Consider the following 23,717-nt stretch of genomic DNA (forward strand, 5'->3'; position numbering starts at 1 on the left):
ATAAACATTTTGTAAATTACGGAACAAGCCACCTCATATTTATTAAAGAAAGAGTCCAGATTTGTAGGAATTTTGTACAAACGATGCATACTTATGATCATACTTACTCTCACTTTTTGACAAAAAATAATTCTTACTGTTTAACAGTAAAAGTCGTTTGATCAACTCCATTTACTTACTCCTAATTGACTCTTCATCATTGTAAAAAAAAAAATTAAAAAAAAAATAAATAAAAAAAATAAAATAAAAAAAAAATAAATAAAAAACAGCGAATGTAATATGTAATTTATTGGTTCAAACATCTACATATTGAAAACATTGCTATTGAATAATATGCATAGAAATAAAAAAAATACATTTTTTGTGAAGTGCACAAAATAGATGAAAAATTTACGAATGAACATTTCTCAAATCATTCTTGTAATATACATAAAATTTCTATTTTAAATAAGAAAGTTAATGCTAACAATACTGTCTAATCTAATAAACTCTACAATATAATAAGGAATATTAGTTTTGGTGTTCGTCTTTGGATATAAACAGAGTACTTAAATCAAATTTTCTGAATCAAATTATTTTGTGTGTTTATTCTCTTGTTTAACTACGTTACAAATGTCTGGTGGCCTACAATGTATGCTGAATTTTTTTCTTTTGCATTTCAAGTAAAGAAGTTTTTCAATCTAACGATCTGTTAAAAAAAAAAAAAAAAAAAAAAAAAAAAAAACTGCTCGTGAACGTATTCATGAGAAGCGCTTATTAAAAAAAAAGTCTTTTATCATTATTCCAGTACCGTGTTTTCCCGAAAATGTTACTGGGTCTTATATTAATTTTCTTGCCCAATATACCAACAAGGTTTATCTTTTACTTTCACGGAACACTGTGCCTGTCAACACGAAGCGTAACGGTTATTAACGTGCCTTCTGATTGTTGCGAGAAACGTGCAAAACAAGTTTTGTTCGGAGGTTTATTCGAATAATAATAATATTAATTTACGGTATTTAAAAATGTAACCAATGATAATCTATGAGTAAAAATATATCTTCTAGTAACTGTACACAGAAAAAAATAATCAACTCACTTATAAAGAACCCGTTTCGAGTCCTGCAACTACTGGGACATGTTTTGGAGGTAGGTGTTATTCTTGGAGTACGGGTTATATTATGAACAATTCGAAGAATTATGCTAGAGCTTGTTTTCTCGTTAGGTCTTATTTCCAGGGAAATACGGTATTGTAGGTAGTATAGTTATACATAGTATTATTTTTTATTGTATATGTTTTTCAAAACATTACTCACATAAATAACGACTGAGGCCCGACTCACAAAACTTAACAAGTTCTAAAAGTGCTTTTTCACAAACAGCAAAATATTATAAAGTTGGAACAGCATAATAATAATAAAATTCATATGTAAATACTGATGTCTTAGTCTAATTTATTATGGTTTTACGACATTTACAATTAATAAAATGTTGATTACCAGAGCCTATTTCTCGAAGCAACAAGTCTTGTAACATATTTTTTACAAGTCGTGAAATATTATGAAGTGGAAATTATACAATAATAGTAAAAGTCATTTCTACTACATGTTGATATATCTAATTTTTCACGATTTTATGGTATATTCAATTATAAAATACTTGATTTTGTAAAATTTTCACACAAGTATTACAACACTAGTAGTTTTCACAAATAATCTCCAGTTTTATATTAGTATTAAAGGACTAGCTCTTTTGTAAAATACACCCCTAGTGTGAAAATGATCAATACGTGCTTATATTTATACTTGTTTCGAAGACAATATGGTTAAATAGTGTGATAAATCTTTATAAACACTTATTCGTTAGTGATTCTAAAGTCTTATAGTAGCTTTCATCATGAAAAGTTCGTGGGGTGATTAAATTAGTTCCTCTTGGCTTTCTCATTTCTATGCCATTCGTGGTACAATATAATGGCAAAATAACCTATGTTATAAATAAACCTTATATCCTTCACTATGACACGCACAATGGTGCTCGTTTTACTACAATTTTGCCAAAATAGAATTGCATATTTCTTCAAGCTCCCTTTGCTTCGCCTGAATCTCTTCCACTACAACAGATTGATTGCATTCAAGCCATTCCATAGCCTCATTACAACTATCTATTATTTTCATTCTGTCGCTTTCTGTAAGGACATTGATTAATCTACCTTCAACGTCTGTCTTCATATTTACAGAATATAATTCCAACGCATTTCTTGCTAGGATGATTTTTTGTTGTCGTTGATCCTCAAATCTGTATTTTTCCGCTTCAGCGATTAATCGAGCTATTTCTTGTTCACTGAGTCGATTCTTATTTTGGACAATAGTAATACTTTTTTCCACTCCCGTTGACGTTTCAGCTGCTTTTACCTTCAGAATACCATTTAAATCAATATCGAAAGTGACATCAATTAACGGCACACATGCAGGAGCTTGAGGAATTCCCGTTAAAAGGAAACTCCCAAGCAGACGATTATCTCTTGTGAATTTCCGTTCGCCTTCAAATATCCTAATGGACACGTTTCGTTGATTATTATCCATTGTAGTATATCGTTGGGTTGCCTTCGCAGGAATTGGTGTGTTACGCTTGATAATAACACTCATGAAATCATCCGTTTCGGCTTCGATTCCTAACGAAAGTGGGGTAATATCACGAAGCACTAAATCTTTTATTTCATCTGATTTAACTCCTGTTATAACTGCTGCTTGAATTGCTGCTCCATAAGCTACTGCTTCATCAGGATTGATCGATTTATTTAACTCTTTCCCATCAAAAAAATCCTGAACTAATTGTTGAACTCGTGGAATACGTGTAGACCCGCCTACAAGAACGATGTCGTCAATTTTTGTTTTCACAAGTTCTGCGTCAGCCAAAACTTTTTCCAGAGGCTCTAAAGCCTTATTAAAGAGATCAAGATTAAGATCTTCAAAACGTGCGCGAGTGATAGATGATTGGAAATCTATACCTTCAAACAAAGAATCCACTTCAATGGTGGCTTGCTTAAAAGACGAAAGATGGCGTTTAGCTCTTTCAGAGGCTGAACGAAGACGATGTAACGCTCGCTTATTTCCACTTAAGTCCCTGTTGTGTTTTCTCCTAAATTCTTCTACAAAGTAATTTACTAATCTATTATCTATGTCTTCTCCACCAAGGTGACTGTTTCCTGATGTCGCTTTTACCTGAAATGAGCCTCCTTTTATGGACAAAATGGATATATCTAAAGTTCCACCACCAAAATCAAACACCAGCACAACTTTTTCTTCTGCGAACTGAAAAGAGAAAAAATCGTACGGAAGTTTATATACAGTATTCTGTTGAAGAACACAAGGAGAAATCGTTTAATGTATTTTTTTTTTCAATCTAAATAAGTTGTAATATTGTTAAACAAAATCAATCATAATATGCGCAAGACAAATGAGTAAATAATATATCATTATAATTCACTGTTGTATTTTGAACCTTTACTCATTAATATAGAAAATATGTATCGCCAATCATTATTAACATAGAAAATATGTATCGCCAACCATTATTAACATAGAAAATATGTATCGGCAATCAAAATCAACATAGAAAAATATGTACTGGAAATTCTAATTAACATAGGAAAAAGTATCGACATCCTCATTAGCACAAAAAGTGTGTATCACCAATTCTCATTATTATAGAAAATACGTACAGGCATTAATCGTTAACACAGAAAATATGTATCGGCAATCCAAAGTTAAGAACTCTATCAATAATAAATAGATATTATCTATCAATAATAAATAAGCCGCTATATAAGGGACTTCATAAGGGTATTTGTTTCAACTGTATTACAAGCAAACAAAACGCTGGTTAAGTATCACGTGCCTAATTAAGACATTTGTTTAAAATAAAGCAACACGGTCAAATTTATTGTTTAGTATTATGAATAATAACAAAGGATCCTGAATTAATTTTCTTCATCATTTAATATTTTTAAAAAATGTTAAGTGAAAAGGGTATTTCTCCCTATAAAGTGATATTAAGATATATTAAAAAAGTACTTTATATATTTTTAGTTAAATTAGAATCAAGGAACTAGAAAAAGTAAGAAATTAACTATTGAAAGATGGCCAAGATACTCTTAATGTACGTTTACCTTCTATTGCTGTCAGTAATATCTAACTCATCAATTAAGGAATCTCATATCTAAGCAGAATGGCAGGTCTCCTGCTAATTAGTACTATTGAAATATTAAATCAGATTGTATTGTAAATTGTTTTATGACCAAGGATATGTATATTTAATTTTCAGTAAGTTTAATAAATTTTCATATTTGTTTGGTGATGGAATTCATGCATTTTCAAGAATGGCTCCTCTAAATCAGTATAAGAATTAAGAAAAGTAAAAGTAGTTACACATTTTGAGACATTCTATACTACCTTGGAATTCGTTTTCTCTTTACTTTTAAACAATGACTACATACACTCTAACAAAATTAAATAGTTATCAAAAAATAATATTTTTAAGAGGGTTGCATTCTAAGATATTTTAAGAGGGACACTAAGAATATTTAAAGAGGGACGAAACAATTGTGTCTCCTTTGAACTAGTCTTAAAAACATAGTATAACAGAAATTGAATTCAGAAAAATTTGCAACAATATGTTATTTATTCGTCTCCCTAAAACAATGTCTTTACATTATCATTTCATTGTCTTCTCGCTATCTTCAAAACCTTTTAGCTCCTTAGATCTTCTATTGAACGCTCTATATGGATCCTAGGCAAGAAGTTCTCCGTTTATCTCACAAAAACATTCTGATCAAAATTCGAATTATATATTTTGGTGACAAGTATACATTATATATCATTTACTCGTTTGTCTACTTTTCCTTGAGAAAAGTTTCTTTCATCTTTTTTTTTTTCTTTCTTTCCGAAATACCTTAACTTCAGTACTATTTATAAAGAGATATTAAGGTTAGTGTAAAGGAACAAGTTTTGCCGATAGATGTCACTACAATCTTCGTATCTCTCCCATGCATTTTTTACCTTTCACGAAAATTTACAATTTCTTTTACAAATTTCAACCTAGAGAGTTCAAATTTTTAGAGAAGGAACTTCATATCCTATCAAAAGGAACAATCTGTGTCGATTTTTTATTTAGATTTTTTTCATTGTTGAAACAGTTCCATTGTTAAAGATTTAGATAACCATTTCAACAATCAAGCAATTTTAACAATGAACAAAATTCTAAATAAAAAATCGGCACGGATTATTGCCTTCCATAGATTATGACGTTCGTTCTCTAAAAATTTGAAGTCTGTAGGTTGAAATTTGTAAGAGAAATCGTGAATTTTCGTGAAATGTAAAAAATATATGGGAGAGATACGAAGACTGTAGTGCCATCTGTCGGCAAAACTTGTCCCTTTAAATCAACCTTAAGGATGTATCTTGTTTATTGCGACTTCGAGTTTTGCTGAACAGCTTCAGCCACTTACAATCTTGACCTTACTCAAGAGGCAAAATCACCAACATGAAGATCGAATCATTTCATGGAAAAATCTTGCTCTTTAGGTGCAAGGATTCTAAAATTGAAAATTGAACAACTGACCAACTGACTTCTTTATAATCATGTTTTTGTTAAAAAGAAAAAAAAATGCTGAAAGATTGGAGATTTTACAAATGTAATAAAAACACGACTAATATATGAGTCTCATTTATGCAGTATTTCTTTTCTTGAAGATAATTCCTTACCTATAAGTTCAAGGTATCGACGTGGAATCGAGCAACTAGCAGGACAGTGGTTGCAGTCATACATATATATTAAATATTTTATATATTTTTAAAGATAAAGCAACTTGTACCATTTTATCTGGCCGTAAAGATCTCAAGAGATGTGATTATTTTGTAGGAACCACGATCAGAATAGTGAAAACAAAATTATAGTTTGATAACACATAATAAGGGTAATGGAAATCTAATAAATGAACATAATATTGTTTCTTTTGTCTTTAATTTCAACAAAAAGTTTCATACACTGAACATAATATTACATGGCATAATACTAAAAACAGTTTGACATATTTATATTGAAGAATATAACTATCACTTTAGGTTTTTCACGTCTCAGAAATATCATGTGAACTGAAGATCTTGTTTCGTTAATAAATGTCTTATCAGTGATTGAACATTGGCGGTCATGGGCCAATTGCGGCGAAAAAACAATCTTTGTGTATATATATCTTAAATTTAATCTATATACAAGGCTTCTAGCACGACTGGCAACGATGACTTGTTATATGTACTAAATATATGAAGCGGAGTAGTAACACACTTTAACATGTTACTAATGACATCCCACGAAGACAAATTAATCACAATACTAGTTTTGAGATTACTTTGTTTAGAGTTACAACTCTCAGAAAAACCGAGAATTGCGAATCATTATTTTGCTCTAATGAAGAATATACAAATGATCCAGTTCTAGCGACTTTTACATTTTTACTCTTCTTTAAATTAGTTCCTCGCAATGGTCTCAAAACTACTATTTTACAGATTCGTGGTTTTATCGTGGTGTCTATAATTTTATTCTTATATTTGTGATTATATAACTATTAGATGTACTAATTGAACTGACGTACGCTGAATATTTGCTTTTCTGTAATAACATAACATATGGTAACAGTTAACATCAAACTGGAATTAGACTATTATTACTAATTTGTCTTGTTTTATCGTAGTACATATGCGCATGAAACATATAATGTATTTGTAGGATAATTTAATTAATTTACTCTAGTAATAAGTAGTGTGAAACAAAATTATGTAATTATTTACGTACCATTCTTTCTATAATCTTACTCCTATTAGCACTTTAGTAATCTACTAGAACTTGTATCTGAAATACTTATGATCGTTTCAGTGAAGGTTTCTAAAAAAAACGATCTTATCGGTAGCGTTAAAAATCCATATTTTTCCTATGAAACTATAGTTATAACGAAATTTGTTGCAATTGCAAGAAGTTTTCTTTTAACAAAAGTATCCTTATGTAGGGCTTTTATCCATCACAGCTACGCTGCTCCTTAACAAAACTGTAAAGTACAATATTTGAAATTTATTTTGTTTGTTTTGTTAATTTACTGTCCGTTTTTCAGGATTGAATCTATATAAGACATTAATTTACAGTTTAATTTATCATAAGAATTAAAAGCACTTCCACACTCTTATTGGAGATCAATCACAAAGTTTTAGCATTTATTTGTGTTCTAAAATTTGATTAATATGTTTATAGAAAGATAGCATTGCATATTTCCTCGAGTTCTCTTTGCTTGGTTTTGATGTGGTTGTTTGTTGGAGAATGCACACTTTCAAGCCAATGAACTACATCATTACAGCAGTCATGATTTTCTTCCGAAAGGATATTCTGGTTAGCTACAAGTACCCTCTTCATCTGTAAACAGCTTTCTTCTAAAGCTGCCTTTGCCAATATTATTTCCTTTTTCCTGTCATCGTGGGCTTTATATTTTTTTGCTTCATGTATCAGACGATTTACTTCTATCTCACTTAGATGATTCCTGTCGTGAGCGATAGTAATGATTTTCATTCTTTTCCTAGACATTTCAACAGCGGTTACTTTTAGAATGCCGTTCACATCAACTTCGAACGTTACGTGAATTCTCGCGTTTCCTTTTGGTGCTGGGGGAATGTCGGTTAGGTAAAAACGATCGAGTAAATGATTATGCTTTGTAAGTTTTCGTTCACCTTCATACACCTTAATATTGACAGACGTTTGATAATCATGTCTTGTTCTATAAAATTCAGCTTTCTCCGTAGGGATTCGAGTATTACGCTTAATTATAACGCTCATAAAATGTCCCCTTGTTTCAATACCCAATGAAAGTGGGATCACATTAAGAAGAACCAAATCCTTGATTTCATCTGATTTAACTCCTGTTAGAACTGCTGCTTGGATAGCTGCCCCATAAGCTATTGCTTCATCAGGATTAATGGATTTAACCAATTCTTTCCCATCAAAGAACTCCTGAAGTGTTTGCTGAACTTTTGGAACACGACTGGAACCACCTACAAGAACAACACCGTCAATTTGAGCCTTCTCCAATTTAGCATCAGCTAAAGCTTTCCTTACACACTTTAGCTAAAGCTTTCCTTACACGCTCTAGGAAAAACATCAATATTAAGGTCCTCAAAGCGTGCACGAGTAATAAAAGTATGGAAATCTATTCCTTCAAATAAGGAATCCACTTCAACAGTAGCTTGTTTGAAAGAAGAAAGATGTCGCTTCCACATCTAACGTTCCACCTACAAAGACAAAAATCAGTACAGTTTTCTTTTCCTCAAACTGAAAGCAGAAAACTTTATTAAGTATATCTGTATATGTAAATACTAAGAATTTTAACGATAAACGATATTTAAAGAATACTTCCACAGGTACATTATATTTTCAATAAACAGTGAAGAGTATAATTTCTCTTTCAATTAAGGTATAATGTTTGAGAGTAAAATTCATTATTAGTTTTCACAATTCTGAAATCATTCTAATATGTGCTGTCTGATCGAGTGATCTCACGAATATTCCTTTAGACCATTAGATCGTACGTGTAGTGCAAGTGCAAAGACTAACATTGTAAATTAATTACAATTTATACAGTATACTATATATACTTGGAAATAACCAGAAAGATGTTCAATTTTAGAATAACATTTACATTTTGTCTCAATAACCAATTTCATCTTCTGAATTTGTTCGTTTCAACCTAAAGAATGTTCTTTATTTCATGTTACAGTAAATATCAAAACAATTCTTTATAGACACGGAATTCGTTACGTCTCTTGTCACTGTTGGACTTTCGTTTTCTTTCTTTCGAACAAAACTAGTTCAAGTATGGTATTATATATATGACTCTTCAATAAGCATACAGTGTCAAGAAATGATACAAGCAAAAAACAAAGAAAACTTCTACCCTATCAGAAACAACTGTCACCTAATAGATCTGTCCTCAACTAGCTAACACTGGTGCCGACTTTTCAATAAATATAGTATAGCCTCACAGCTTATACTTGTTTTAGAACAGATCTACTCTTCTGTAATAAGTACTATACTGCCTTACGAAAATCCATCAATATACTAGTAGTGTTAATTTCCAAGATTAGATATGAGTTTTACAGTGTAACGGCAAGGATCCTATATTTTTGTATTGATCTGAACCTAATTTTGTACCGGCTTCTGCTTACACAATAAATGTCTTTTCTTTTCTTACATAATAAATGTCTACTAGAAAAGAATGGGTACAACCAAAAGGATAAAGAAAAGCAGACTAGAAGAGGAAAGAAGGAAGGGAAGGAGAAAAGAAAAAGGAAGAGAGAAAATAGCACGGGATAGAGAGCATTGGAGATAAGAGAAGATATACGGAAGTACTTATTAAGAAAGGGCGGTGTAAAGACATACAGAAAAGGAGGACGGAGAGTTCTGGAAGTGGTTAAGAAAATGAGAAACCAGAGGAAAGACATAAATGAAGAAGATGAAGCAGTAGTGTATAAAGTGTGAAGTGTAAGAATTGTAATATGATATACATTGGAGAAACACGGGAAAAGCTTACGAAAAAAGCGAAAAAACATAGGAACTATGTGAGGCTTAAAAGAGAGAATAACGCCATATACAAACATGTTAAAGAAACGGGGCATGATATAGATTGGGAAGGGGTGCAAGGTCTAGAAAAAGAGACTAGAACAATAATAAGAAAATGTAAAGTTTAGTCCCGAAAAAGATGCTTATCGTTCTAATGTTCCCTGGAAATGTTTAAATCAATTAATTCTTTTACTAATTTTACAATCCGAAAAGTTTACGCTTAGTGATTTATTTAGAAATGTATCAGTAGCAACCTAACGTTTTCAGGATATTATTGATTCATCAACTTATTTGGACGCGTTTCAGAATTATCACAAACATGTTATAGAAGAGTCTTTTAAAGATAGATTTCGAAGATTATAATAATCTCCATAATCAAGCAGTCCGGCAATTTATGTTAGTGTTATAAAATCTTGTTATAAGATTTGGAAATTCTCTTACCAAAATCTGTTATATTTCCAAGTGTTTAACTCTGTTGACATTATGCCTATGGATAATATTACACAAGAACTAAATATCTGTATGTTTTTTATTCTTGAGCTCTGAAGAGTGCATAAGTGTGTATTAGTGTTTTTTGTTCATTTTAAAATAGCATGCAGAGAAGAGTCTGTAGTTGGGTGACATCTTACGTAAATTTCAAGTACATAACGTTAGGGACTATTTTCCTACACTACGACGTCTAGCTGCCATATTAAGTGCATGTTACTCTTGCACCAGCGAGCTGAAAAATCATTTTCAAGTACAGCACGAATTTGTACGAAATTAGGATAACTTCATAGGCGGTGCCAGGATTTTGGTAATGTGGGTGCAGGCTAGAATGGGACTACACATCCTAACATTGTTGCCAGAAAGCTCTGCACTATTGAGCCTTAAGATCTCAAAAATAATACCTGTTTTACTTAAAAAAAAAACAAACAAAAAAAAACGGTATGATACCAAGTAACTTATGAGAGACTTAAGAAGTCACTCAAATATACCCTAGGAAACAAAAATATACAAAATACAAAGGATGATTGTAGGAAATCTGAAAATCGAAGTTAATGTGGCTGCAGCTGCAATAACTGCACCGCCTATGGACAACTTACACCTAGCCACTTGCTGGTTTAGGTATCAATGGAAGGGGAAAATGAACTGCAATCATCCCCATTGAGAAATATCAAGATTTGGTACGATGCATCCTCTAGAAGAATTGGAAAGCCTGCTTTTATATGCCAGGAATGACAACTTGAGAATAATTAATGCGTCAGGGCATATTGACTTGTTTACGTATGGGTCTAGTAGGTACCGTCAAAGTGGCTATATAAGACTTAACAGAAGAAACAATATGAAGTACTGCCAGGTGGATTAAGTTATTACACTCAATTTTATTTATTTATTTTGTAGATTTTACTTCTGTATTAAGCATATTTTCAGCTCTGCTACAGAATAAGATATCGAAAGTTATATATATATATATATATATATATATATATATATATATATATATATATATATATATATATATATATATATATATATATATATATATATATATATATATATATATACCTGTATTTTATTTTAAAATAAAAGAAGCTCAGATGCTTAGGTTTTAAAATTAAGACTGTCATTTCAGTAATTTCATAACAATGTCATACGGAAAAATGAAATGAAATCTTTGAGTTTTACGTCCCACGGTTATGCCGGTTAGGCTAAAGGAGACGGTGATGATGAGAAATGAATGAGATGGTGGAATGAAGAAAGTTGGAGGAAACGGGAGAACCTCGAGAAAACCCACGAGCACGGTGTTTGTCCACCACAAAGTCTACACGGCGCGAGCTAAGATCGAACCAGGGACCCCAAGCACCGGAGGTGAACGCTCTACTACTGAGCCCCACCCCCCAATGTCATAGGGAGTAAGAGTTCCTCGTGGCTTCCTCGACTTTCGGAAGGACAACTGCAGTTTGTTTGTTGTGGGTATACATGCTGTAAATTTGGGTCCCGCATTAACCTGTAAATCTGCATCTCATATAATATATTTCATGGTGAGAATAGATTCCAAAACGCAAACCAACATGACATTGATCTTAATACTTCTTGTGTTTTTAGTAAACTCCCCCTTCATTTGAGCGTGTTTTATTTCATCTGCCTCAGTTCTATAATTCTATAATATTGACACACATTAATTTTACGAGTGAAGGTATAATGGTAATATTGGGTTTCATTACGAACCAGCTGTAAGCATCCATTAATTTAGAACCTGGATAAAAAAGGGAGGAATAAGAATGCCCTTAAAGGAATGTCTCGATAATCATTCAATTGTCCGGGTATTTATCCTCTGCTGTTGTGTAAGCCAGCATAATGAATACAGAGTTTGTCCGGAAAGTAGTAGGACTATTTTTTTAAAAAGTTATTCACAATTTTAACACATCTACTTAATTTTCGAAATATGCCCATTCTGCATCAACACAGTTTCCATCGACTCTGCCAATCACTGAACGCTCCCTGGAACGCAGAAACTGCAAGGCTCTTCAACTCCCGCGTTACGGACTCTTGAATGGCCTGCACCGAGCCGTGGTGCCGTCCTTTCATAACCTTTTTCAGTCGGGGGAAGAGGAAGAAATCTGCAGGAGCGACATCTGGGCTGTAGGGTGGCTGGGGAAGCTGTGTGATGCCATGTTTGGTCAGAAAGTCCATGACAGCAAAGGCGGTATGGCTCAGTGCATTGTCGTGATGAACCTTCCATGATCCAGCCATTGATGGACGGACACGGACGACTCGATTTCTGAGTCTCGTTTTCTTAAACTGCACTACGTTTTCGTCACTTTTAGCCTCTGAAGGGTGTCCCGACCGTTGATCCTTTTCAATTTGCTCTCTTCCGTCCAGAAAGAAGTTGTCACACAAAAACACTTGATCGACCCATGGCATCACTTGCATAAGCAGTCTAGATCATGTCATGGGTCTCACTCGCAGTTTTACCCAGTTTGACGCAAAACTTCACCGCATAACGCTGATCTAACAAACGATTGATTGTGGAGATGACAAAGGCACCTTGAAAGGGGTTCACCTTAAACTCGATCTACACTCCGTGAAGGCTTGGAGACGACTGGTGCGCTGGTAGCTAAGACCCCCTACCACCTAACCAGCGCAGTAACATACCTCTCCTTCCCCACGTTTTGGCGAAAAAAAAAACATTCATACTATTTCCCGTCATACCCTGTAAATAATGTTGCTTGGATACATGCAAAATCTTAGAATCAACCAAAACCTTTTATAAATTTTGACCTCCTATCAACCTTTCCCAGATCTGGTGAGGATCTATCTGTATACAAAATCCGAAAGCTCTAGGTAACGTCTTTCTATACGGCAAGTTGATGACACACACACACATACATTTAATAATAATAATAATAATAATAATAATAATAATAATAATAATAATAATAATAATAAAGAAGTTATGTATTCAAATTTTACACAAGAAGTGTACGGTATTGTTCCTTTTTCCTCTCCTAGCCCAATATTTTATCGAAACTTTTTGCCTGACGTGTTTATTTATTTATTTTGTATAAGTTAGCATGTCAAGAAGTTTTATAAATAATTCGTAATTAAAAAAAAAATCACAGCAGTCTTCTGTGTAGTATATTTAATAATCCTTGTCCACATTGTCTCCTTTTTTTCTTTCTTCAAGATTTCACCTACCATCTTTATTATTTCCATTTATTTATATTTTTAAATTCAAAATATCAATAGCTAATACAACATTGGAAACTATTACCCTAAGGTAGTAAATACGATTACTCTAGTATCCATAGCTATATTATTAGTAGTAGTACTGACCACTGAACAAGTATCAATGGCCGGTTCTGTAACTAAAATGTAAACAGCAGTGGCACAAGTTAATTCGCACAGTTCTTACTATCCTGTTCGTTATAAAGTACGTCTCTCCTTTGTCAACATCCTATAAAACCCTCTCACACATATTGTGAGGAAGACACCCCAGATGCAGATGAAATTATTAAAGATTATCAGTGCAGATTTAGGCGAAATCGATCAACCATAGACCAGATACTTATCACTCGTTAAATAAGGGGGCCTACTCGAAAAGATATGGGAACACAATACTCCAGTACATCAATTATTTAGTGATTTCAGAATAACGTATGACTGTTAGGAAGTAAACTTTCTATAACATTTTCTATCGACTCTAGAATGCCAAAAAGACTACTTAGATTAATTAAGGTGTGTTTAAATAATGAATCCCGAAATAAAGTCCGAGTGGGAATATAATGTCCACAAGCATTCATGTCGGGAATGGTCAGAAACAGGGAGATGCGTTGTTTCAATAATTATTCAATTTATTCTAAAATACGCTACAAGGAAAATGAAAATAGCATCCAGGGCCTAGAGCTGAATGGCACTCGGTAATCAGGTTATGGCTTACGCTGATGATGTAAATCTAATAGGGGATGATATGAGGACAATAGAAAGAAATCCAGAGATCTTATTAAACAACTGTAGGGCCATGGATTTAAATGCAGAGAAAACTAAATTCATGGAAGTTCGCCGTAACCATAATATTGCAAATTATGGTTACGTTCAGTGGTGCTATTTCGAGTTCGCAGAACCGTTTGTTGTACTCAGACATAAACATACACATGCATGACCTAACTAAGAATGAAAGAAAAGAGCCAAAGAAGTTAGTGAAAACGCCTTTGTACTTTTCCCGCTTGCTTGTATTGTTGTGAAAACAACTTTCAGTTGTTCCAATTCAATGGGCAGACAGAAATTTGAATGGGCAGATAGAAATTTGAATATGAAATCCGGGATTTTGTCCGGGATACTAGGATCTGTGAGTGTAATGAATGTGATACGTATCTAAGGGGTCGTCGACATATTACGGGAGAGGGGGATCGGCCTTGTGTTACGAAGTATGACACGAGAGAGGAATGGGTTAACATGTTCGTTACGTAACGTGTTTTTTCTGTAATCTTTATTTTTATTCTCAGGTTTATATGCAATTTTTTAAACAAATAATGTTATTCAGTTCTTTTCGTTTTTATAAATAAATATTTATATTGTTTTGGAAAATTGAGAACATACAGTCTGTATAAATTGAATCATGCAGAAGGGATTTGACGACGCTACTAGACACCAGCATGACTGGTGACGAACCTTGCGTGTATTACAATACAATAAAGTTCTGTTTTGTGGCTATCACCGCAATGCATTTACGGTACACGCTTTTCTGGACTTAATTATTAGCAATCGTAATTACCGCTTGAAAATGCCCTCGCGTTCCTACTCATATCGCTATTTCTGAGAATAGACTTCAAACTTTTGATTTGAATCATTACCCACTCTATTCTTCCCAAGGGGTTTCGCATGTTAAACAGAAGAAACTCTTTCTCGTGAAATAATATTTTCCGCGACAGAACGATCCAAGCAAAATAAGATTAAAAACCGAATTCCTCGGATATTCATCTCATACTGAATTTTTTATCGTTAGATTTGAATTTTCCAAGAGAAATCGAGTTTATTCGCATTCTGACACTGATTTAGGACAAGAATAATTTGAAAAGGGAAAGAACTGAAGTCCAAAGAAGATGGCCGAAAAGCTTGTTCTCAAAACGAGATGTCCCTGCTCCCTCAAGTGTGCAGCCACGTCAAATCTGTAATCTACGGGGAAGAGAACTTCTTTGTATCGTCGACACTGAGAAACTTCAAATACAGGAAGCATCCTGGATTCCAGAAAAAGATATTAATGTCAATTCTCTAGATTCTGTTTCACCTGTATCTTCATGCAGCACTTTCTCCTTGTCAATACGGTGACCTAAAGAGGTTGAGTGCGATCTTCTTGCGAAAACGACAGTATGGAATTTCGAAGAATTAAGACTTTTTAATTAAACAACCTTATGGGGTTAAAATATTATTACGGTACTACAATTTTCTAATACTTTGATTTGTTGGCGAAAAACACTACAAGTATATTCAAAATACAAGCATTTTGTAATGAAAAGTTGTGCCATTAATTTTTATTATTGTGATAACTCCCAAAATAAGCACAATTGGTGAAAAACAAAAATCAAAAAGCGTTAGGGGTAACAAACGGGGAGGGTTCAGCCTTGTATTACGAAGTGTGACAAGGAGAGGGTAAAATTGATCAAAGCGTTACGTAATATGTGAACGACCCCTAATACCTATTAATTGTGCTACGTTTTTGCTATTTGCAACACGTTTTTGAATGATTCCAATATCTTCATTAGTTTTCGAGATATGTACCTTCGAAGCAATGTGTACAAAATAAAGTGTTTTTTTTTTTTCATCGATATCTCGATCAATTGCTTGTCATGGCAATACTATCATTCCTCAAAACATGGCACTTTCCTGGTGGTACATCATATACATATATATATATATATATATATATATATATATATAGAGAGAGAGAGAGAGAGAGAGAGAGAGAACCGGTTGTTAAAAGATTAGAATAGCACCACTGGTTACGTTTAAATATCAAATAACACTTTCGTCAAAATGACTACTTTCAAATATCTAGGATCTAAATTAATAGATCAAACCATATCTACGAAGAAATTAAATATCAGCTGAAAGCAAGGAATTCATGTTATTATTATTTAGGTCAAAATATTTTGTCTTCGCGAATCATGTCGAAGAATCTGAAGCTTAAAATATATAAAACAATAATTGTGCATGTTGCACGGTATGGTTACGAAAACACGATCGCTTACTTTAAGGTAAGAATGCAGACTGAATGTGTTTGAAAATAAAATCCTAAGATGAATATTGGATCCAAGATGGACGGAAATGTGGAATGGCGGAAACTTCATAGCAAGGAACTACATTAATTTATACGGTTTACTTAACACTGTTAGAGTCATTAAGTCTAGGAGGCTGTTGGGCAAGTCATGTATCTTGGAAAAGAAAGTAGAAACACTTTCACAATTTAACCTGGAAACCCAATCCAAGAAAGATCATCAGGAAGACCTAGGCGCAGATGGGACGATAACATTAAGGTGGATCTCACAGAAATAGGAATACGAAATAGAAACTGGATTCAGGGCTAAGGCAGAAGTCAATGGAGATCTCCTGTGAATGGGGCATTAAACCTTGAGTTCCATAGGCCATTGAGTTAGGTAATTATAAACTACGTCACGTATATGTTCAAGTTAAGACAAAATTTCAAAAGGATCGCAAGTAAATTTTAAAGAACATTTTAATTGTGTTGTCACCCCCAAAAATGTCTAAGTACCCTTAAAGTTCTAACTAACTAACTAACTCTATGGCCTATGGAACCCGGAGGTTCAATGCCGCGTTCACAAAAGCTCTCCACTGACTTCTATCCTCAGCTAACTGCATCCAGTTTCTACTTTGTATTCCAATCTCTGCGAGATCCATCTTAATATTGTCCTCCCATCTTCGCCTAGGTCTTCCTAATGGTCGTTTTCCGATTGGTCTTCCACTCAAGACTTTGAAAGCGTTTCTACTTTCTTCCATTCTAGCTACAACCCTTAAAGTTCACTTGTAAATAACATGAACAATTGACTTCAGTATTGTACACAAAATCAGGTTCTCTTTATGAATAAATAAATAAATAAATAAAAATCTGGCGTAACAGTCCTTAAGGGGTTATGAGTAATCATCACATCGTCTACTTACCATTAATGCTGGCTTTCTAAACCAGAGATCGCTAATTCTTTCTTTCAAGCAGCTTAACTATCCTCACGACACTGAGTGGACGCCGTAATACTAAACCCATCTGTTAAGTACGAACAGTCGGCAATCTTTCCTCTGACCGGACCCAGCACTGCTTGATTTCGCTGACCTCATAAGAAGCGGTATTTCAGTGCGGCTAGGATTGGCTCTCTATATGGTAAAGACAACTGGATTAAAAAATTGACTTGATTTGAATTATTCCGAAGTTTAACGACAGGACATGTCGACATGTGAATCAATTTTTGACATGTAGAGTGCGTGTACCCGTTTTTGCCCGTGACGAGAATTCTTGAGTCTGCAGAATATGCACAAAGACAAATCAAGGGGAAACCCAGGAAAACGTTTTTATCGAAGAAAAAAAAAAAAAAAACGAAGTCAGAGGAAAAATGTCTCCTCCCTTTGAAGGTTTATATTTCAATTTCTTATGAAAATACCTGAATTCACTACCATATGAATTAACAAAGTGTGTCAAACTTTAAATGTTCTACAGTTTAATTGACATTTGCCTACACAATGATAATTTGTTCCATTATGTTTGTATAGTAGACAAAATTCTTTCCAGGTTGCATGCGATGGATCTAAAATAATGTAAATCAGGGAGAAACAATCGCGTGTGACTTTTTATAATATGGACATTAATCTCTTTCGTGTAAGAACAGTGAAATCACATAGTGTACGATGAAGTTGAGGGGTGGATCTACAGCTGTTCTCTCTGCCTACGAACGGAGTTGGTGACATCTTGTGGATGAAGTCACATCATAAAGTACTTCTTGTTCTACTTGTATGAACTGTTCCTGCACGCGACACTCTTAGGTTAAAAATCTTCACTGTCCTAGCCACACCTATTACTATTATTATTATTATTCGTAACAACAACAGTGGAACAATTTTAAAGGTAGGTCAATTAGTACGTAGAAAAATCTTATTAAATGAACTAAACGTTGTTGTCAAATCGTACAGAAATTTTAAGTGCCCACAACTGTGTGCCTCCATATCTCTTGGCCTATATATATATATATATATCAACTCAACCCAATTCTTATTCAGTGATTAGTTCATTTAATAGCATCTTGTAGATATGTCTTGTCTTTTAAATTCTCTTAAATTCTTGACTCTCATGGATGATTCTCACTTGGCTATGAAGGAAATGTCAGAAGATTGCTACTGCAGGCCTCCCAGCAAGCCATTGAAAAAATATAGGACAGTTTGGTTTATACAATGAAGCCTCCCTTCACCTCAATAGGCAACTGGAAACAAGATTTAGTTTAATACAAAAGAATATATATAACTTTTTAAACTTACCAGACCTGCTGTAGTTTTGAAAAAAAAAAAAAAAGAAAAAGAAAGAAAGAAACCGATTGAAATAAACGACTTGATTTACTGACAAAGAGAAAAATTCTTGTGTTCCGAGTTGCCTATGCCTTTCCCTCGATCCACCACTATTATACATTTTTACTTTTACATTTTAAAGGTACAATAATGAACCAGTACACGTGTTACTTTGTTGAAGGTAACTTGTTACTTTTATGAAGAATTTTTTTGCATTTAATGTGAATAACTGTTGTTGCACCTTATCGACTTCTTTCGATGCCAACCGTGCGCCTTCATCACCGACATCAATTTTGTTATCTGGCAGTAGATTTTCTTCTTCTTTCACTTTTATATTTACAACATCAGAAGTTTTTTCATTGCACAGATCAAATACTACTGTTTACTCTCGGACATTAGGTGCCTCGACACTTCTGCGCATGACAGAAGTAGAAGAGTCCATTACGAAAAGTGGATATGTGTATGTACGGACAACATGTGTTCGTTTTCTTTTCTGGGAGCGAGAGAAAGAAGGTTGGAAGTTTAAACATAGTTGCCAGCCTACGTAAATTGGTCCCAGGTTAGAAATACACGTACATTCTTGTTAGGTGATGATGTCACGCAGTGAACAGAGCGCGCCTGGCATTGTGTTTTAGGGGCTTCGACATTTGGTGGATCGCGCCAACAACCCGCGGGAGAACTTCAGTTATTGTCTTTCTGTACAGTACACATGCGATTGTGCGTGTGGAGTTTACTGTTTTTTTCTACTTCTTTTTCTTATCTGTTTCGTGATTATGCTTGCGTGAGCGTGTGTGTGTACGCGCGTCCTTTTGTTATTTTATTATGATGGAGCCAATACATTCAACCAGTGAAAGCAAAGTATTGCGCTTATCCTCGCATCCAAATTTTGGATTCCTCTCTCTCTCTATATATATTTTTTGTTCATCTTGCACCGTAGATCCCCAGTCATGCCCTACGGACAATAATAATCGGTAATCGTGCTTTCAGTGCTGTAGGCCCACTTTGATTTCATTCTCATATTATTATTTATAAAATCTTATCAGGTATAGATTTACTGCGCCGGGTTGGTAACACTGCAAACAATACCTTTACCGCCGACATGAATAACCAACGCCTTCCTTCCTTTTCTTTTTCTTTTACAGTCCATTCCTTTCATTAAGATAGACTCTTCTTGGCACTCTGCCAACTAGAGGTCTCGGCCGAATGGGTAAACAGTACAACTCTTGCCATTATTCTTTGAGTTCACCATGCAAAATGTAGATAAGTGATTTCTGTTTTTGCATAATCACAAGGAATTTATCAAACAAAGTGTCTACACTTATAAGAAAATGTAAGTATGCAAATCTAACAGGAAATCTCACGTTCTGACAGATTCTCTTGTAGCATTCTGACTGTAATGAAATTTGATTTTGCTTGGGAAAGAAATTAAAGAAATATTCTGACAGTGGTGACCACAGAGAGACAATTCTAAAACAACCAGGATTTTCACAATCTTTCTGCTTTCCATGACCTTTCCAGGGCGTTTCTACGACACTTTTATTTCCAGGTTTTTCAGGACGCGTGAGAACCCTGCATATTATGTACAGCAATATTGGAAGGCTGGTGAATACCAATACACCTTAATGCCTAGCCGATACTGCTGCACATACACTGCTGAAAGAAAATACTAACACAGCTTGCGTTATAAGAAAATGGATCATGGCAAGGTTCCTCAGCTAAGCTTCACTGGGGAAGAATAAAGCACATAGCAAACAAAAAAGAAAAGAGAAAGAGGACATGGAAGGATAGGAAAAAGCAAATAAAAAAAATAATGAAGATTAGTTAGTAATCCCTCAGAAAAAATGCTAAAACACATTTAGCATTTTACTAATATGTAGCAATTTAAATCATCACTGGAAATACTCTTGGGTTGTATTTTTAATAATTCAATCACTGAAAAATATAGAAAATATAGGACAAGACTAAAATATAGGACATATATACACAAATTTCCAAAATATAGGAAAATAGGACAGCTGGGAGCCCTACTACTGAAATATACGGAGCAAGTAATAGAAGATAAAGAGAAGAAAATGCACAGTGCCTTTTTAAGTTCTTAACAACACAATTAATCTATTCAATACAGACCATCGTCACTAATCTTCACATTACCGGAAATAGCTGCAGAATTGAAGACAAAGAGGCAACTTGAACTTCGAATATTTGCAAGACTCTAGTTTACTTTCGGAAACTAAATTAACAAAAACACGGGACTATCAACATTTCCTTTTCTGTTCTATCTTTTCAAAGTTGTTTCAAGCTCTAGTAAAGGGTTCATAAATGATGCATCTAGTTGTTTCATAAAATTTTGTCCCAGAAAATATTCATATTGCTCTGCTCACTTGTTTTTCATTGTAACAGCGAAAGGAAAACGTGTTTGGATTTAACGTTTGCGTAAGTTACGAGTAACAATTGCGTGAAATTAGGGTATTGTGCTTTCGTAACAAAAATTAAGGTTCATTTCGTGGACTTCGCAATTCCAGTTCTCAGTTTGTTGACGGCATTACAGAAAAAGCTCCATACATCAACAAATTTATAACCAGTTACCAGCTTAGATAATCTGCAGAATTGCAGAATGATAAAATTCGTCCGTTTCCTCCCACTTTGTTCATTTCACTCATTTCTCATCATCGCCGTCTCCTTTAGCCTAACCAACATAACCGTGGGACTTAAAACATAAAGATTTAATTTTTTTCTCATTATTTTTTCTCTACATTTTCACCCAAACAGATCCGTTCATTTTAAGAGTGCTGAAATGAAAATACCAGTCGCTGCTTCATTTAGAGATTCCCCCTGCCTTATATCGCTGTTGGTTCGTAGTACACGTAATCTTAAATCTTAAAATTCTCTCTTATCCTATACCACCTACGTAAAATCAACATTGCTGAATATCTCTATCCGTTTATTCCACTCCCGAATTTACAGTTTTTCATTCCACCCTTAAATTACATAGGAGAAAAGCTGGCTAACCACTCCTGGTTTACGGGCCTAATAGACCATCTAGTTCTGCTGGCAAATAAACTTGAACCTCAATGCAGAACACCCACATACATATAAAAGTATAATGCAGACCTTAATAACTGAAATATTATTTAAAGAATTCTCATTTACCCTAAGAGTTCACTATAGTTACAGTATCATTTTTTCTTATTCAGGGATTCCACACATTTTTGTAAGCTGTTTTCCTTGACGTTCCTCAATTCTTCCTGACAAAGGTTTAAATATTTTCATGACAAAGTTTCTTTAATTTTTTCACTTTCTTGTAACTCTATTAGTTCAGTTAGACTAGTTGATATATATAAAATCAATCTAGATGATACGGAATTATACGTAAGCATATACAGGAAACTAAAGACTATCAACTGTTGTCTCCAAAGCTGGTCCAATTCCAGACTGTCCTTAAATTCTGATAAAATTTATGTGGAACCTATTATGTATCCACAAGTGTATGCAAGAAATTATATCTTTGAAACTATTAATACTATCAACACTGAAAATATTAACACTATCAATCGTTAAGGAGTTTCATGGTCCAGATTCGATGACTATCATCAGATCCTAATGACATTGCTATGAGACTGCCGCGAGAGCATACTTATTTAAACAAAAACTAAGTCATCAAATTGATGTACCTATGTCGAAATTACGAATGATCATCACACAATTATGCATATATCAACAATTTCAGCCATTGAGAAGTTTGTAGTGTCGTCGTGTTTTGTGGTGCCGAAGACTATCATTAGATCCTCATGAAATGTATGTGGAATAACCGGAAAAGAATACTCTTTCAAAAATAAATAAATAAAATAAAATAAAATAACTAAAAAATAAAAATAAAATTGACGCACCTACGTCAAAGAATTGTGCTTGAGCCTACCTACGCACAACATACATAGAAACGGGTCGAATTAAGAATCTCGTCTTTGTATATATATATATATATATATATATATATATACTTGAAGGTCAGAGACCACCACACTGTTTGCATTGAGGGATTCAAGATGCTGTAGCTCAACTGACTTCAGAGTTAAGAACCTAGCTATAAATCATAGCAGAACACACCTTGATATAACTTAATGCGTCTGTAACCTATCATTCTATACTGTTTTGTTGATTAATCTAAAGTTGCCTTCATTATCCTGAATGACTACTTTGTTTCTCTGACATTAAAGAAGTTTTCAATATTTTCTCGGCCAAAAATATTTTCCTGACATTCCCTGATTTTCCAGGTCTGTGGGAATCCTGTATTAGACCTTCAAACGATGCTAAGCATAAGTGTCTTATAGAATGGATATGTGAGTCCATCTGTCCGTTTGTCTACAGGTATCAATGCAAAACGGTAAGGATATCGAGAATCGTTTTTTTTTTTTTTTTTATCCACTTTATTCAGCGTCCCAGATTCCATCTCCTCCAGTAACCCTCTATTCACTCTGAAAGTGGTAGAAATTAACCATTTTTGGTTTCAAACTTGAGCGCCGTAAAAGGAATACCGTAACAGATAGCTACAAACATTTTTTAAATCGATTTCGTGTGCCAACAGAACATACCATCACCAAGCACAACACTCTATCAAAATCGAAAATAGTTGAAATTTACTGGTACTTCCGGTTTCAATACTTATTACTATACAGGAAAAAACGATAGATATCGAGAAGCAGTCTTTTTGCAATCGATTCAGCATCTCGAATATTATGTTTCATTTGCTTCGTTAACTCTCTATTCAAACTGTAAGTAGTTCAAATTAACCATATCAGATTTCAACATTTATCGCCATAGAACAAGAAAAGTACGGAATAGCGAGTAATGACTTTTTGATATAGATTTAGCGCCCGAGGAACAGCATCTATCTTTGATTTTATTACTATATTGCAATCAGTAGTTACAGATGTATTATTTTAAGTTTGAGTATTGAATTCGCATAGTTTGGAAGTCTATCGTAATTTTAAGCCGTGAAACGAAATTCCCTTGTTTTATTTTATTTATTTATTTTTGACTAA

General features: G+C 33.8%; 2 protein-coding genes across 2 annotated transcripts in view; both read right to left on the reverse strand.

Moving 5' to 3' along the window:
• Positions 1-298: 298 nt before the first annotated feature.
• Positions 299-23,717, reverse strand: part of LOC145690330 (heat shock cognate 71 kDa protein-like) — a 219,622-nt gene continuing 196,203 nt past the window's right edge. The window contains exon 7 of the mRNA XM_081765115.1: positions 299-3,290. Coding sequence (XP_081621241.1) covers positions 2,022-3,290 — 1,269 coding nt within the window. The 3' untranslated portion in view covers positions 299-2,021. The remainder of the gene's footprint in view (positions 3,291-23,717) is intronic.
• Positions 7,273-8,294, reverse strand: LOC145688802 (heat shock 70 kDa protein cognate 4-like). The gene is made up of 2 exons (XM_081762976.1): positions 8,161-8,294; positions 7,273-8,128 (listed from the first exon to the last, which is right to left on the reverse strand). Exons 1-2 carry the CDS (start codon positions 8,292-8,294, stop codon positions 7,273-7,275), a joined length of 990 nt encoding a protein of 329 aa, XP_081619102.1.

Source organism: Thermobia domestica, chromosome 7, assembly GCF_964235325.1.
Source record: "Thermobia domestica chromosome 7, izTheDome1.hap1.1, whole genome shotgun sequence".
NCBI classification, from domain to species: Eukaryota; Metazoa; Arthropoda; class Insecta; order Zygentoma; family Lepismatidae; genus Thermobia; species Thermobia domestica.

Coding starts and splice junctions, on each gene's coding strand:
- LOC145688802 (XM_081762976.1), bottom strand. CDS start 8,294: ATGTGGAAGCGACATCTTTCTTCTTTCAAACAAGCTACTGTTGAAGTG. Junction 8,129..8,160: donor ATTGATGTTTTTCCTAGAGC/GTGTAAGGAAAG, acceptor AAAGTGTGTAAG/GAAAGCTTTAGCTGATGCTA.